Raw genomic sequence first — 15,465 nt, forward strand, 5'->3', positions numbered from 1 at the left:
GTCTACACTTCTTGTATTCGGGGCATGTGAAAAATAAAGTTAGGTTTGATTTGATTTGATTGGTTGCCCAAAATCCTGGGGCAGGGCTTAGCGAGGGGTCAATTCCCCATTCAACCATTGGCGAAATCCCCTCACAATGATCTGTGTTTCTAATAAACAATTCAATTAAACACAGGCTGCCCTTGCCAGTCAGGAAACTCTTGGGTATGGTGTGATGGACTGTAATTACAATTGCTTCATATGAACCTGGTAAAATTATGATTGTAGAGTAGCTAGCCACTGAATAAATGGCTCTGAATTCACAGCCAGCATGCAGTCAAAGTGATCTCCACAGAGATTCTAATTCCATAGGCGCAACATCGCAAGACTTGCAGGAACGCTTGCGAAGTAGACCAAGCAGACCAGGCCGAGGTTTGGGGTTGGAGAAGTCAATGAGAGAAGTGAAAAAAATCTTCCTTAGTTGTTCATTTTCTCCAAATCTAAAGGCACAACCTAGCTTCGAGCCAGTGTCTTTAAGGAGTTGAACATTACTCCAAACTCGTAAAAGTGACAAACTGACGCGTTTTAATTTTCGTCAATAATAACTTTATATCGAAGGAGTGGCTTTGATTTGACGGCCTGCAGATGCACAGTTTGGCGCAAGATGACCGTTAGACGCGGTGATGCGTTTCTGCACATGAGCTTAGCTAGCTAACATCGCTATGACATTGTCTATAATTGTGATTAGTGATTATATTAGAGAAGCAGTTTCTGCCTATCATAATATTGCACTGTCTTCGCTATAACCACTTTTGGAGCTAAATAGTTCTCTCAAATCGTATCCTGATGTCGATAGTAGATGGGAGTTGTATTCATAACATTGCTAGTAAGCTAGCTAGCGTTAGCAGGCTAGCTAGCGTCAGCAACATTTGGTGGTCAATGAGACTGAGAGCCATCTACAGTAGCTAACCAGCTGAGCTATCAAACAATGTAATAAAAGTATATGAAGTATGAATTCTAAGATCTTAGGCTATGCTCTCACATTTGTCCACAATTTGGAATTAGGCTTACTCATGTTACTAAATTAAAGAAATGCTCTATGAGGTGAACGTTTAAATTGTTTTTGACAAATGTAATTGGATTCCCTTACTCATTTTGAGTAATCCAAAGGATTACGTAACTAATTACTTTACCTGGATTCCCTTACTCATTTTGAGTAATCCAAAGGATTACGTAACTAATTACTTTACTTTTCATGTAACTGTAATCAGTATGGGACCTCATTAATATCAGAAAGGAATATCAGACCAACACAGGACAGGAGTTTATAAATGTATTACTTTATCTGGGTATTGAGGATGGGGAAAGAACCACAAGCAATTATCATATAAATCAATTTATTTACAAACGCACCTTGGTCAGATTCAACAGCTCAACATTGACTACACAAGGTCTTGCACAGGGCGCATGGTTGCAATGTCATTAAAACAGAAAGAGTTAAATAAGTGATATCCATGAAGATCAGGAAGTAGAGTTAGTTGCCTGGGTGCCCTGGTCCCTGACACACACCAGTGCGCCCATTCAAACATAAAAGCTACCAGAGAATTTCTCTCTCATCCACTCATGGCTCCATATCTCCTCCTTGTCCTGCACATTCTTTTCTTCCTCACTGGACTGTCAGGTAAGTGAGGGAAGTCATTTTGTTATTTGACATTATTAGGCTCAGTTCCTCTATGTCAGACACTGAGACTGAGTACATAATGAAATGTATAACACTATAATGTTCGTTCTACTTTTTCCATAGACATTGTAGTCACATTAAAGATGTTATTTATGTTGTGCTCAGATGTATTGATGAGTGCTGTTTTAATTTGTGAAACAGTTGTATTTTTCAGCAGCTAGCTAGTTTTTAAATAACACATTTAAATACAACTTCCAGTAATCAAGATCTAACATATTAAGAAGAGAGACAGGAATAAAGCACTTATTTGGTTACAGTTGTATACCATGAGGTGCTCTTTGATCATGGCATGAAATAATACAGAACAAAAATAAGTTGATGCTGGATATTAAACAATGCCAAAAAAGCCTTTTTGCAAACCAACTTCCAGAAATAAAATGTAAAATCCTTTATTGTTTGCAGCTTTATAGCAACAATTTAAAAGATTACTGGCGCTTTGCCGCTACAAGAGCCTTTATCAGGGGGACAAAGAATAGGGGTAGACAGACAGGTGTACAGTGCATTCGGAAATTATTCAGGCACCTTGACTTTTTCCACATTTTGTTATGTTACATTCTTATTCTAAAATTGATTAAATTGCTTTCCCTCCCCTTCATCAATCTATATTCAATACCCCATAATGACAAAGCAAAAATGTCTTTTTTAGAATTTTTGCAAAAGTATAAAAAATAAAATACTGAAATATTACTTTTACATAAGTTTCAGACACTTTACTCAGTATTTTGCTGAAGCACCTTCGGCAGCGATTACAGCCTCAAGTCTTTTTGGGTATGACGCTACAAGCTTGGCACACCTGTATCTGGGGAGTTTCTCCCAAGCTCTGTAAGGTTGGATGGGGAGTGTTGCTGCACAGCTATTTTCAGGTTTCTCTAGAGATGTTCAATCGAGTTTAAGTCTCGTCTCTGGCTGGGCCACTCAAGGACATTCAGAGACTTGTCCCGAAGCCACTTCTGCATTGTCTTGGCTGTGTGCTTAGGGTCGTTGTCCTGTTGGTAGGTGAAACTTCGCCTCAGTCTGAGGTCCTGAGCACTCTGGAGCAGGTTCTCATCTCTTTGTACTTTGCTCCGTTCATCTTTCCCTCGATCCTGACTAGTCTCTCAGTGACAAGTCATTGTTTTTTATAAGTGTGCACCAGTTGCATTTCACACTTTAGTATCTCAATATGTTTTTTCTGTAATGTTTATTATGTAATGTGTAAATAAAAGTACAGCATTATCATCGGTGACAGGTGAGTCTGATACACCGGAACCTATGCAACTGGGCAGAGCTACTGTAGATTGTTGCTTAGGAAACGTTCACCTAGACTAAGTTCTAACAGTTGTCTGCACTGTGGGGCTGCGGGACATTATATAGCCACCTGCCTGGTTAAGATAAATATTTCGTTAGTAGGTACAAGCACTCTGGTGAGCCAGACTGTGAATCCTCCAATTCCCATCAACCACACTCCTTTTTTTGTGAAACTGCTATGGGGAGACCAGTCTAAGTCTCTCCGGGTGCTCATTGACTCTGGGGCGGATGAGAGTTGTATGGACGCTCCCCTAGTTTCTGAATTAGGTATCCCCACTCAACTCCGATTCATTGGTAGAGCTACCCACAGCACTGTTCCTGTTAGTCTGTGGGTTTCAGGAAATCACAGTGAGGCTATACAGCTTCTCTTCATTGTGTTCCCCCATGTTCCTGTTGTGTAGAGATTTACTTGGCTCCAAAAACACAACCCATTATTGACTGGACCATGAGTTCAATCCTGGGTTGGAGTCCGTTCTGCCATTCTCATTGCCTCAAAGCAGCGCAGCCTTCCCTGAGATGGTCTCCTCAGGGCTTAAATCAAGCCTCGGATTTATCTGCCATCCCCGCAGAGTACAATGTCCTCCTGGATGTCTTCAGCAAGGCACGGGCTACTTCTCTTCCCCCACATCGTCCCTATGATTGTGCCACTGACTTTCTCCCAGGCACCACACCGCCTCATGGTCGGTTATATTCCCTATCTGGCCCGGCGACCAAGGCCATGTAGGAGTATATTGAGGACTCTCTGGCTGCTGGAGGCCTCCGTCTGTCTGCATCCTCTGCCAGCGCAGGCTTTTCCTTTGTGGAAAAGAAGGACAAGACCCTGTGTACATGCATTGACTACCGGGGCCTTAATGACATAACGATCAAGAATCGTTACACCTTACCACTCCTCTCCTCGGCTTTCGAACCTCTCCAGGGGGCTACCATCTTCTTCATGCTGGACCTTCGGAATGCCTACCACCTGGTTCGGATATGCGAAGGGTATGAGTGGAAGACAGCCTTCAACACTGCCAGTGGACACTATGAGTACCTGGTCATGCCATTTGGACTCACCAACGCTCCCGTGGTCTTCCAGGCCCTGGTGAACAAAACGTTTTGTGTTCATCTACCTTGACAACATCCTGTTTTTTTCCCATTGTGCCCAAGAACACATCCTCCATGTTCGACAAGTCCTTCAGCACCTCCTGGAGAAGCAGTTATTTGTGAAAGCGGAGAAATGCGAGTTCTACCCTCTCCTTTCTGGGATATGTCATCGGTGAAGTAAATGTCCAGATAGACCCGGAAAAGATGAAAGTAATAGTAGATTGGCCCCAACCTACGTCCAGGGTGCAGCTACAACGTTTCCTGGGATTTGCCCATTTCTACCAGCGTTTCATTCGAGGCTACAGCACCCTGGCGGCCCCCCTCTTGGCACTCACTTCTCCCAAGGTACCGTTCACATGGTCCCCAGAGGTTGAACGAGCCTTTGTGGACCTGAAGCGCCGGTTCACTATGGCTCCCATCCTCATCGATCTGGACCCGTCCCGTCAGTTTGTGGTTGAGGTCGATGCTTCTGACATTGGAATGGGGACTATCTTGTCCCAGCATTCCGTCCAGGACCAAAAGCTCCAGGACCTGCACCTTCCTGTCCCATCGTCTCAGAAAGAAAATACAACGTGGGTAACCGAGAACTCCTGGTGGTCAAGATGGCACTGGAGGAGTGGAGAAACTGGCTGGGAGGAGCAGAACATAAGTTTTTGTTTTGGACCGGCCACAACAATTTGGAATATCTCCGCACAGCCAAACACCTTAACTCCAGGCAGGCCCGGTGGGCTCTGTTATTCAACAGGTTCAACTTCACCATTTCCTATCACCTGAGTCCAAGAATGTTAAACCTGACACCCTCTCTCACCTGTACAGTCACCCTGCCACATCCTCTGACTCCGAGACCATCCTCTCTACCACATTCCTTGTGGCTGCTGTGGGCTGGGGTATTGAGACCCTGGTCCGCAAGGCACAACGTTCCCATCCTGCCCCTGGAGGGGGAACGGCTAACCATTTGTTCATCCCTTATTCAGTCCGGTCCTGGAATGGGCTCATGTCATCTGGCTTACCTGTCATCCGGGTTACCGTCGAACCCTGGCCTTCCTCCGACAACGTTTCTGGTGGCCCACAATGGTTCCTGATGCATCTGCCTTCGTCGTCGCATGCACTGTTTGTGCTTAGAATAAGTCTCTGCGGCAAGCCCCTTCCGGCCTCCTTCAGCCACTGCCTGTCCCTGGTCCCATATCTCCCTGGACTTACTGTCACATCCTGATCTGTTTCACCTGTCCTTGTGCTTGTCAAGACCCCCTCCAGGTGTTTCCCATCTTCCCCATTATCCTCTGGGCATTTAATCCGGTGTTTTCTGTCTGTGTCTATTTGTCTTGTATGTTCCAAGTCAACCAGTGTGTTTTTCCCATGCTCCTGCCTTTTCTCTTTTGCTAGTCCTTCCGGTTTTGACCCTTGCTTGTTTTCTGGACTCTGTACCCACCTGCCCTGACCTCAAGCCTGTCTGCCACAATGTACCTCCTGGACTCTATCTAAACTGGTTTTGACCTTTTTGCCTGTCCACAATTATTCTCTTTCCTACCCCTTTTGGATAATCAATAAATATCAAAGACTCAAACCATCTGCCTCCTGTGTCTACATCTGGGTCTCGCCTCGTGCCCTTATAGTACTTTATAACTCATAAGCAGAGTTCCATAAATTAAAATCGATGCTTCAACTTAAAAACAACTCCAAGTGTATTTTGTATTAATATACTCAATTACAATTAAAGCATATGAAATTGAAGTCAACTTTAAATGAGTATGTTTAAGTGTAATGATAGCGAACATATAGTATAATTAAAAAATGAAATACAATGCATTTAAATTACACTTTTAAAAAGTGTATTGCAGGTTGATAGTATATTTATAAGATAATTAGTTGGGCGCTTAAATTTGTCCTATTTCACACATGTACAAGAGTGAATCGTAAATTAGTTTGTGCATATCCCACTCCCCCTGGGAGTGGGTTCAGTGCCAGGGATCAATGTCAGCGACCCTGGGTAAATTAGGGTTATGTGCTGTCATGACGTTACCCTCTTTGGGTACAGCGAACACCATCCCCCGCTCTCTGTTTCTACAACCAGACTGCTGTGGTCAGAGTGAGGTCCTAAATTCCTAGGGAAGACCTTGCCTCATGGCCACACAGTATAGAAATAAAGTGAAGATTCATAGAGAACAAAGGAATTTCTTCCACCTCACAGAACTTGAGGTCCGAACAACGTTTAGGTTCCAGAGAAGGTATAAAAGATCGGTAAAGAATCCAGCGACAAACTGGTCCGTTGTTACAACTTGGGGAAGCTCATGGGAGACGGTGTGGCCGCATTACCATAATGCTGTTTATATAATAGCCTCAGATATGAGGTTTACATCTAATTGCTGTATAAGATGAATGAGTGAGGATGATACTGTTTGTAAAATTGTGTAATGTGATTTTGGACTGTTTAATGAAGGAAACTCCAATTCCCTTTTGAGTTGAACTAAATCAGAGGACCGCCCATGAGCCCAGTTAGGGTCAGGCATCCTGGGACAGCCCTTTTTGCAATTCCGAATAAAACACAACTTTGAGAAATTCTAAGTAGACCATGTTTCTCTCAATCACGGGAGGACAAAGGTTGCAGACCATGCTGAATATTTTAACCATACCATGTGGTTAAACTCTGAGACTATCGATACCGACAGAATAAGAACAAGTCTTTGATATTAATTACTACTGTCTGCAGCTAGGCATTCGGTATCATTGAACGCGAAGAACGACAACCGCCGAAACATCCAATCTACAACAACATGAATGAATGTCGCTCTGAACAATTCACTCTAACAGAGAGAGAGAGCGAGAGAGGACAAAAACTCTATAACAGAAATGAACTTTTCAGCAAAGATCAAGACGACACACTGAGCGTAAATATATATATATTGATTGCAATTGTTCCCGAAAGGGTGAGCGTTCATGTGTAAAGGATTAGCATTTCAATTGTTATAATCATTAACTTTGTAGTGACTTCTTAGTCGACCCCCTCTTCCCATTTGTCTAACAAGCCGCCATGCCGGTTTAGCCAACTAGGGCACCTTCTCATTTCTTGTAACCATATTTACTTTGTTGTCTTGTTTATGCATTTCTGTGAATTATTTAGTTAGTAATAAATAAATGATTTAAGACAATTGATGTATGGATGACTCATAGTGAAGACTGGGTGCGTGCAGATAACCAACAATTTACGACGTTTGGAATGAGACTAACGTGAGGTAAAATAAATAATTCCTTAATCAGAAGACTGTTGATCAGATATGAAGATATCTGAAAGGTTATATTGGGAAATTATAACTTTGTAATCTGAATATTTTCCTTGGTGCCCCGAATTCATAGTTAATTACGGTTACATGATTTATCAGTTTGATTGCGTAATACTAATTACAGAGAATCTTTGATAAAAAATTTATTTTTCAATTTAATGATAGTAAAGACATGACAGTGCCTTGCTCAAAGGCACATCAACAGATGTTTCACTTTGTCAGCTCAGGGATTTGAACCAGCAACCTTTCAGTTACTGGCCCAACACTCCTAACCACAAGGCTACCTGCTACCCACCTGTTGTATACTACAAAGACTGAAAAAACAATGAATTTAAAGTGTTCTTTAAGTGTGAAGTTTTATGATAGTATATGTTTTGTATACTTAAGATATCCTAGAAAAGTACACTACATCCTTAGCCAAATTCATTTAAACTCAGTTTCACAATTCCTGACATCTAATCCTAGTAAAAATTCATTTTTGGGGGTTAGTTGGGATCACCACTTTATTTTAAGAATGTGAAATGTCAGAATAATAGTAGAGAGAATGATTTATTTCAGATTGTATTTCTTTCATCACATTCTCAGCGGGTCAGAAGCTTACATACACTCAATTAGTATTTGGTAGCATTGCATTTAAATTGTTTAACTTGGGTCAAATGTTTCTGGTAGATTTCCGCAAGCTTCCCACAATAAGTTGGGTGAATTTTGGCCCATTCGTCCTGACAGAGTAACTGAGTCAGGTTTGTAGGCCTGATTGCTCGCACACTTTTCCAGTTCTGCCCACACATTTTCTATGGGATTGAGGTCAGGGCTTTGTGATGGCCACTCCAATACCTTGACTTTGTTGTCCGTAAGACATTTTGCCACAACTTTGGAAGTATGCTTGGGGTATTGTCCATTTGGAAGACTCATTTGCGACCAAGCTTTAACTTCCTGACTAATGTCTTGAGAAGTTGATTCAATATATCCACATAATTTTCCTCCCTAATGATGCCATCTATTTTGTGATGTGCACCAGTCCCTCCTGCAGCGAAGCACCCCCACAACATGATGCTGCCACCCCGTGTTTCACGGTTGGGATGGTGTTCTTCGGCTTGCAAGCCTCCCCCTTTCTCCTCCAAACATAAGAATGGTCATTATGGCCAAACAGTTCTATTTTTGTTCCCCATTAATCACACCATCCCTTCACATGGTTTAGAATAGGTAAAGACACATTCACATATGAAGACAATGTTCCCTCCTGTTCTCTTCCCTTTCTGATATTCTGCATAGCACCAGGGACATGTAAATGACAAGCCTGACCTCTCCCCTCTCTGGGCCCCAGTTGACTGAGCCCCAGCTGAGGGATGGAGTGCAACTTTGGCCTAATAACAAAAGTGTCAGTAACATATTTTGTACAAACATTTTTTGTCAACATTGTACTACAGTAGATATCAGAACAACCATCCAGTCAAAGTTATAGTATTTCATAACTATTTAATTAACTTCAAATTGTATCTGATTGAAACTAGAGATTGTCTCCATAGTTTAGGGGTGTCAAAGCTATATATGTTATGTGCTACGTTATGTTCTCATGGCTGGATTTGGGTGTGACAACATCAGCACTAACATGTCTCAGTCTTCTCTGGTGTCACAAACACATAGTGTGACAATGTGTATCAATCATTTTTCTCTAGAGGTCACAAATGTATACATTTTGTCAAGTGGTTTGGCTGATCATCTGGTGGGACTCTCTCGCAGCTGGGTGAAATTAAAGTATCTATATATGTATTTTCTGTTGTGTCTACAGGTATTCACGGTGTGTCCACAGTGAGTCATGTGTCTGTACGTGAAGGAGGCTCCATCACCATCCCATGTCTCTATCATCATGGCTCTGAAAAACATGTGAAATACTGGTGTAGTGGATATTTTTTCCATTTTTGCTCTACTCTAATACGTACGGACTCTCAGAGTGCATCTAATTGGTTGTCCATCGCTGATAATGTTACTACAAGAGTCTTCACTGTGACCATGAAGAATCTGCAACTAGGGGTCTCTGGATATTTCTGGTGTGCTGTGGAGAACGGTGACACCACACATCTATATCTGTCAGTTGCCACAGGTGAGATCCTTACCTTTCTGATCATTAAAATACCATCTATGGAGTTTTGTAATACCATGTAAAATTGAATAGTTTAGATGAGCATCTGGCCTCATAATTCTGTTTAAACCATTTGTGTTTTCTGATCTAGATGTACCTTTTTAAAATGACCGAACATGTACTCTGTGTGGGGATTATTTGACATTCACACCAATGTTGACCTTTCAAATCCATTCATGTGCAGGTACTGCAGGACTCTATGTGGACCAACAACATGTGACTGGAGTTGAAGGACAGAGTGTCACTGTCAATTGTAACTATAGGAACTCTGGAGATTTCTGCTGGTGCAGGCTGGGTGGCTCTTGCGTGGAGAGGACTGTTGGGAATTTAGATGGAGCATCAGTAGAATTAAAGCGGATTCTTGCCAATGGAAAAAAAGTAATGATCGTAACGATGAGTCAACTAAAAATGAAGAACACTGGCTGGTACTGGTGTGCAGTTGGAGATCTACAGATGCCTGTTCATATCACTGTTAACCAATCAACCACAACACAGAGTAACACAACCACCACAAGTAGGTACAGAGCAATCCCATATAACCATGTATGAGTCCCGTTTATTCATCCAGTGTTAGAGATTAAGGAACATTTCTGAAGCAAAGTGAAAATAAATATATTTTGTATTTTGACATTTTTCTTCACAATTTCGAACTTGTCTCATCGCTGCAACTCCCCAAAGGGCTCGAAAGTGGAGGTGAATGTGGAGTCATGCGTCCTCCGAAACATGACCCGCCTAACCGCGCTTCTTAACACCTGCCAGCTTAACCTGGAAGCCAGCCGCACCAATGTGTTGGAGGAAACACCGCTCATCTGGCGACCGGGGTCAGCCTGCAGGCACCCGGACCGCCACAAGGAGTTGCTAAGGTGCGATGAGCCAAGTAAAGCCCCCCTGGCCAAACCCTTCCCTAACCCGGACGATGCTAGGTCAATTGTGCACCGTCCTATGGGACTTCCGGCCACGGTTGGTTGTGGCACAGCCAGGGAATAAACCTGGGTCTGTATCATCGCCTCTAGCAGTGCCTTAGACCGCTGCGCCACTCAGGAGGCCCCAAAACGGACATCTTTTGACCACACATTCTCTTGAGATTATCCTGTCAGTCATGTTAAAGTTCATTAAGAAATTGAACAATCTTTATAAAACTGTTCATCATATCTACCACCTAGATTTGAAATTAATACTGAAAATTCAAGGAATTTAATTTTAACGCATGTGTGAAACACAAGCTAAGAAAGCATTATATAGATTAGCTAATCAACCTTCCAGTTACCTGGTTGTAATCATATACATCTACATTGTACACCAGTCAGTTTATTGGAGCTATTTATTGTAGCTTCTCACAGCGACAAAAGCTCCCGAACAGGTGCTGAGTAACCCTTCTCAGGCAACATTCACCACTTCTGTTACAGACCGGAACAATGGGGGAACTGACGAGAAGCGACAGGAAAGGATCCAGAGGTCAGTATTCAGTCTCCTCACTTTAACAGGGGCAGCAGGCAATGTTCCCTCTAAAAATGTTTAAGCACTGAGAAAATGTCTGGTCTGCTGAGTGCAAACTTGAACCTTGTGAAAATTCTGTGCTACTTCCGGCGTACGTTTACTGTGAACACTGAGGTTGTACCTGCTTTAATTTACTGTTTAAACAGGGGCCACGTAGGTTACTGTGGCTATTTGATCATACTGTAGGCCTATCAGAGTGGCCGACCATCAAAAACTATGGCTTAGATAACATTTTAACATGGAAATAGCAGTTACTTCCTTCAGCCTACAGTAGCATCCAATGTGTGGTGTTCAATGTAGGCCTACATTCCATGAGAATTTTGAAAAAAAAAACATGCAGGGCTTGACATGAATTATCCATCTGTCCTTCAGACAAGGAGGTGACTGATCATTTTGTTGTGTTGTTTGATGCAAGAAACCACTTTACAAAATACAATTCATTATTATTCCCATACCATTATTACAGAGAATCAGACAAATGATGCTACCCTCTGCATGTTGGCAACTTAGCTTATTCAAGTGTCTCTCAAAATACAATACTGCTCCTTTAAGACATAAAAAAAAGCTCTTTACCTGACTTGTTTTTCAAAGATGGCTAGAAATGTACACGTTTTGTGCTATTGTAGGAAGCAGTCACTCCCACATTGCCGAATACAAATTATCTATAGCTAGGCTAGTAACTCACTTACTAGAAAATAATTTGAACAAATGTGAACACATGGCTACATGCAGCTCTTGGTTTGATCTCAAAACACATAATAATAGCTCATGCTGTAAAACAGTCCAGTTCAAAGTGAATGGCACAAATCTATATATGGCAATGGTCTATTTGCATATAGGCCTACTGCAGATCTACTGCAGATCTTATTGGTTATGGTGCACCGGTCTGTAGAGTATGGGCCTGGCTTCTGCCTACATGACAATCTCTTGCATAGTTAGTTTTGCATACTAAGTATTGCATAGTTCGTTTTGTTCATTTGTTGCAATGAAATTGGCTAATATTGCATTGATTCGATTTAATTCCCACAGTGAAGGGAAACGTTTATAGTGTTAACTAACAAAGAAAACTTGTGAAAGTTGAGTGAAGTTCAATCTCGTGCTTTTCTGTGGAGGCTGATATTTCTTCTGCGGGGGAGCTGTGCACAGCTTATATGGAACATTAGTGGCAGGTAGCCTAATGGTTAAGAGCTTTGGGCCAGTACAAACGTAAGGACGGCGGTTCAAATCCCCTTATCAGAAAAATCTGTTGATGTGCCCTTGAGCAAGGCACTTAACCCTAATTGTCGCTCTGGATAGGAGCATCTGCTCAATGACAAACATGTAATAGTCATCCAAATGGTTGGTGATACTGTAAGGGTGTGGGGGCAATGGATGAAAGTGGATACAAAATGAAAAATACCTTCCTTTACCACTTCCCCATGGTTAGACATTCTTGTGCGTGTATTGTGACATACTTAAGCATTTGTGGCATTCTCTTCTCCTCCCTCTTTTGGTGAAGTTCCTTATTCCTTACTTCCTAAAGCTAATGTGTTCGGACCATGATAGGCTACAAAGTATTTCTACTCTGTCGCAACAGTGCAACAAAAATTATGCCTATGACATGTAGATCAATGACTGTGATTATCTATATATTCTATTTAATTGCATTTTAAATTCCAGTTTGCTGGTTGTCCTGCTCATTCCTCTGAGCCTGTTGGTGGTGGTGATAGCTGGTACCTTGGTCATATTGAAGAAGTTGAGAAAACAAAGTAAGTATTTGTTTTAATAAAAATTTATTAAAAAGTGTTTGTAATAATAATGAATAATGTCATTTGCAGAATATAATAAATACAGGACAGTTGATACTATAAATGAAATGTTTGACATCAAAGATCACTAGTACCAACATCCTCTTTTGTTTATTTCAGAGGACAAGAAGGCAAAGGACCAACCACCAAACACCACAGTAGTAAGCTAGTTATCTTCTCACACATCTGTTCCTTTCACTTCTTGATATTCTAGGGCTGTCTTTGGTTGATAGTCATAAAAGGCATCAATTATCAACCCGATATCTTAGATTTACTGGACTCAAGAATATTAAGTTAAACAGTTTAAAGAGAACTGGGTTTCTCAATGTAGTCATGCACTGAGTATGCATATTTGACTTCCTCAAATCCCTCACCACAACTCCTGACACTTGAATGACAACACATTTTGTACATTCATTATAATACAGTGAAACTGCAAATGCATGTGTCAATATACACGTGTACAACATCCTTATGTCGTAAAAAAAAGTTTGATGTTAACAAGGTTTGTGTTTCATTCTTTCAGCAGTCTGCTGACTCTGAGCAGAACATTACCTACAGCACTGTGAGTCACACCAGAGGAACAGCACAACAGGTTAAACCTAACCCTTTTGACCCAACCCCCCCCCTCCAACCCAGCCTAAACCCTCTGCAACCCAACTAAATCCCCATCAAACCCAACCCAACCCCCCCCCCCCAACCCAACATAACCCCTCTGCAACCCAACTAACCCCCTCTCTGAGTGGATGAGATCATGTTGCTCTCTCTCCTCCATCACACAGGGCCTAAACCCTGAGAGACATGGTGACTTATACAGCACTGTGATTCCTAAGCAGCACAGGACAGCACAAAGGGTAAACATGAAGCTAAATAAACACATACACACTGCTGGTCTTGTATAGTATTTTTCTGTCTTGAGAAGCAGAACGTGAATTGACAGCCCTGATGTACTGTAGAATGTACAATAAATACAAAATGGATGTAAATGTTATCTGAATAACTCTATCGAACCGTCTACCATCAGGACCCATTACCTGATGATGCAGTGACATACAACACTGTGGTCACCAAGGCCAAAGCCTGCATAAAAAGCTGCTCTACTGTGTTGATGACTTGCTTAACTTATTCATACCTGTATGTGTTTGTACTGGCAGAAGCTTATATGTATATAGGCTCCTCTGTAAATCACCATTATAGCTATCAATCTGTGTGTGTTCCTCCTCTCTTACAGGAAGCAGAACCAGGTGATGTGGTCTACAGCACAGTGGCCCAACACCAGAGATAGGTCTGTGTGATCACTGCCAACCTTCATGTTTGCTATTTCCTCGCCGTTGGTGCACTTGACATTTTATCTGCACCTTCTGACTAACGGATCGTTGTCCATTAGTAACCTGTACGACTGGTATGTTCACCGATAACTGAAGGTTCACTTTCTCTCCAGCAGGAGGCAACAGAACAACAGAGACTGCGTGAAGTCCCTCCAAATTGTTCCATTTTGCTCCCTAGCTCTCACCTCTTTGGGGGTTACTGATCTGGAAGGACTGAATAAGACTAATGCCTGTCTATCACAGTCTTGTTCTTTTCCATTTAGCAGGCTCTGCTGGCTTAATTATGCCAGTGATTGTGTATTCTAGACAAAGGCAGATTAATTGAGTGTAATTTGAGATTTTCTGTTTCTGTTTAATGTACACACTGATCATGTGTATTTCAATGCTTCATATCTGAAATAAACTACTTTAACGAGAAACTTACCTGAAATGAATGCATGTACAACATCATTAACAGGGGATTAAAATACTTACATATAGTATTTTCCTAGATGCAGAGCACAATTTCATTTCACAATGTGAGGGTAGGCTAAATTCTAATGCCAAGAAACATAATTATCAGGGACCATATCGAGTGTCTCAGAGTAGCAGTGCTGTTCTAGGATCAGGTCCCCCCTGGCCAGGTAATCTTATTTATTGTCATCTAAAAGGCTAAACTTATCCCATATCAGCAATCCTACTCTGAGGCTCTTGATACATATGGCCCAGGTCTACAAGACACAGTCACAGCCGTTACTATGTGATATATTACTTTTTGGAGGACCACATTTGTATTTGTTTTGTTGGTTTTTGTTGGGGGGGGGGTACAGGAATTGGAGTAAACTAATGGACAACAATACTTCTACTTTAGGCTTCTACTTCAAGCTTATACATTTTACGGAAATATTATATTTGACAATAGTTACCTTTTGTTTGTTTTTAGTCCCAGCGTTCAGCTACCCTCAACCCCTCCCATCTACCTCTGAAGACCATCCAGTTTTGATTTATATTTGCCATATATTTTCCAACTGTGCTGTTTTGCAAAAGTTCTCAACCTGCAGTTGAAGTCAGAAGTTTACATACACCTGAGCCAAATCAATTTAAACTCAACTCCTGACATTTAATCCTAGTAAAAATTCCCTGTCAGTTAGGATCACCACTTTATGATTGATTTGCACGTTCATCTCTAGGAGACAGAACGTGTCTCCTTCCTGAGCGGTATGACGGCTGCGTGGTCCCATAGTGTTTATACTTGCATACTATTGTTTGTACAGATGAGCGTGTTATCTTCTGGCATTTGGAAATTTCTCCCAAGGATGAATCAGACTTGTGGTCTACAATTGTTTTGGCTGATTTATTTTGATTT

The 15,465-nt window shown here is 41.7% G+C and overlaps 1 protein-coding gene across 3 annotated transcripts; it reads left to right on the top strand.

Moving 5' to 3' along the window:
* Positions 1 to 1,529: 1,529 nt before the first annotated feature.
* LOC124041263 (polymeric immunoglobulin receptor-like) lies at positions 1,530 to 14,539 on the top strand. 3 transcript variants are annotated; one of them, XM_046358644.1, is made up of 10 exons: positions 1,530 to 1,660; positions 9,158 to 9,469; positions 9,693 to 10,022; positions 10,915 to 10,963; positions 12,665 to 12,753; positions 12,913 to 12,953; positions 13,319 to 13,387; positions 13,575 to 13,646; positions 14,024 to 14,077; positions 14,234 to 14,539. In XM_046358644.1, the coding sequence occupies exons 1-9, from the start codon at positions 1,603 to 1,605 to the stop codon at positions 14,075 to 14,077; spliced, it is 1,074 nt and encodes a 357-aa protein (XP_046214600.1). In that variant the 5' UTR covers positions 1,530 to 1,602; the 3' UTR covers positions 14,234 to 14,539. The 3 variants fall into 3 exon arrangements, with proteins under 3 accessions (XP_046214600.1, XP_046214599.1, XP_046214601.1); XM_046358643.1 differs by having other exon boundaries at positions 14,237 to 14,539; XM_046358645.1 differs by having other exon boundaries at positions 13,319 to 13,357.
* The last annotated feature ends 926 nt before the right edge of the window (positions 14,540 to 15,465 follow it).

This window comes from Oncorhynchus gorbuscha, linkage group LG08 (assembly GCF_021184085.1).
Source record: "Oncorhynchus gorbuscha isolate QuinsamMale2020 ecotype Even-year linkage group LG08, OgorEven_v1.0, whole genome shotgun sequence".
NCBI lineage: Eukaryota > Metazoa > Chordata > Actinopteri > Salmoniformes > Salmonidae > Oncorhynchus > Oncorhynchus gorbuscha.

Coding starts and splice junctions, on each gene's coding strand:
- LOC124041263 (XM_046358644.1), top strand. CDS start 1,603: ATGGCTCCATATCTCCTCCTTGTCCTGCACATTCTTTTCTTCCTCACT. Junction 12,754..12,912: donor GAAGAAGTTGAGAAAACAAA/GTAAGTATTTGT, acceptor TGTTTATTTCAG/AGGACAAGAAGGCAAAGGAC. Junction 12,954..13,318: donor AACCACCAAACACCACAGTA/GTAAGCTAGTTA, acceptor TCATTCTTTCAG/CAGTCTGCTGACTCTGAGCA.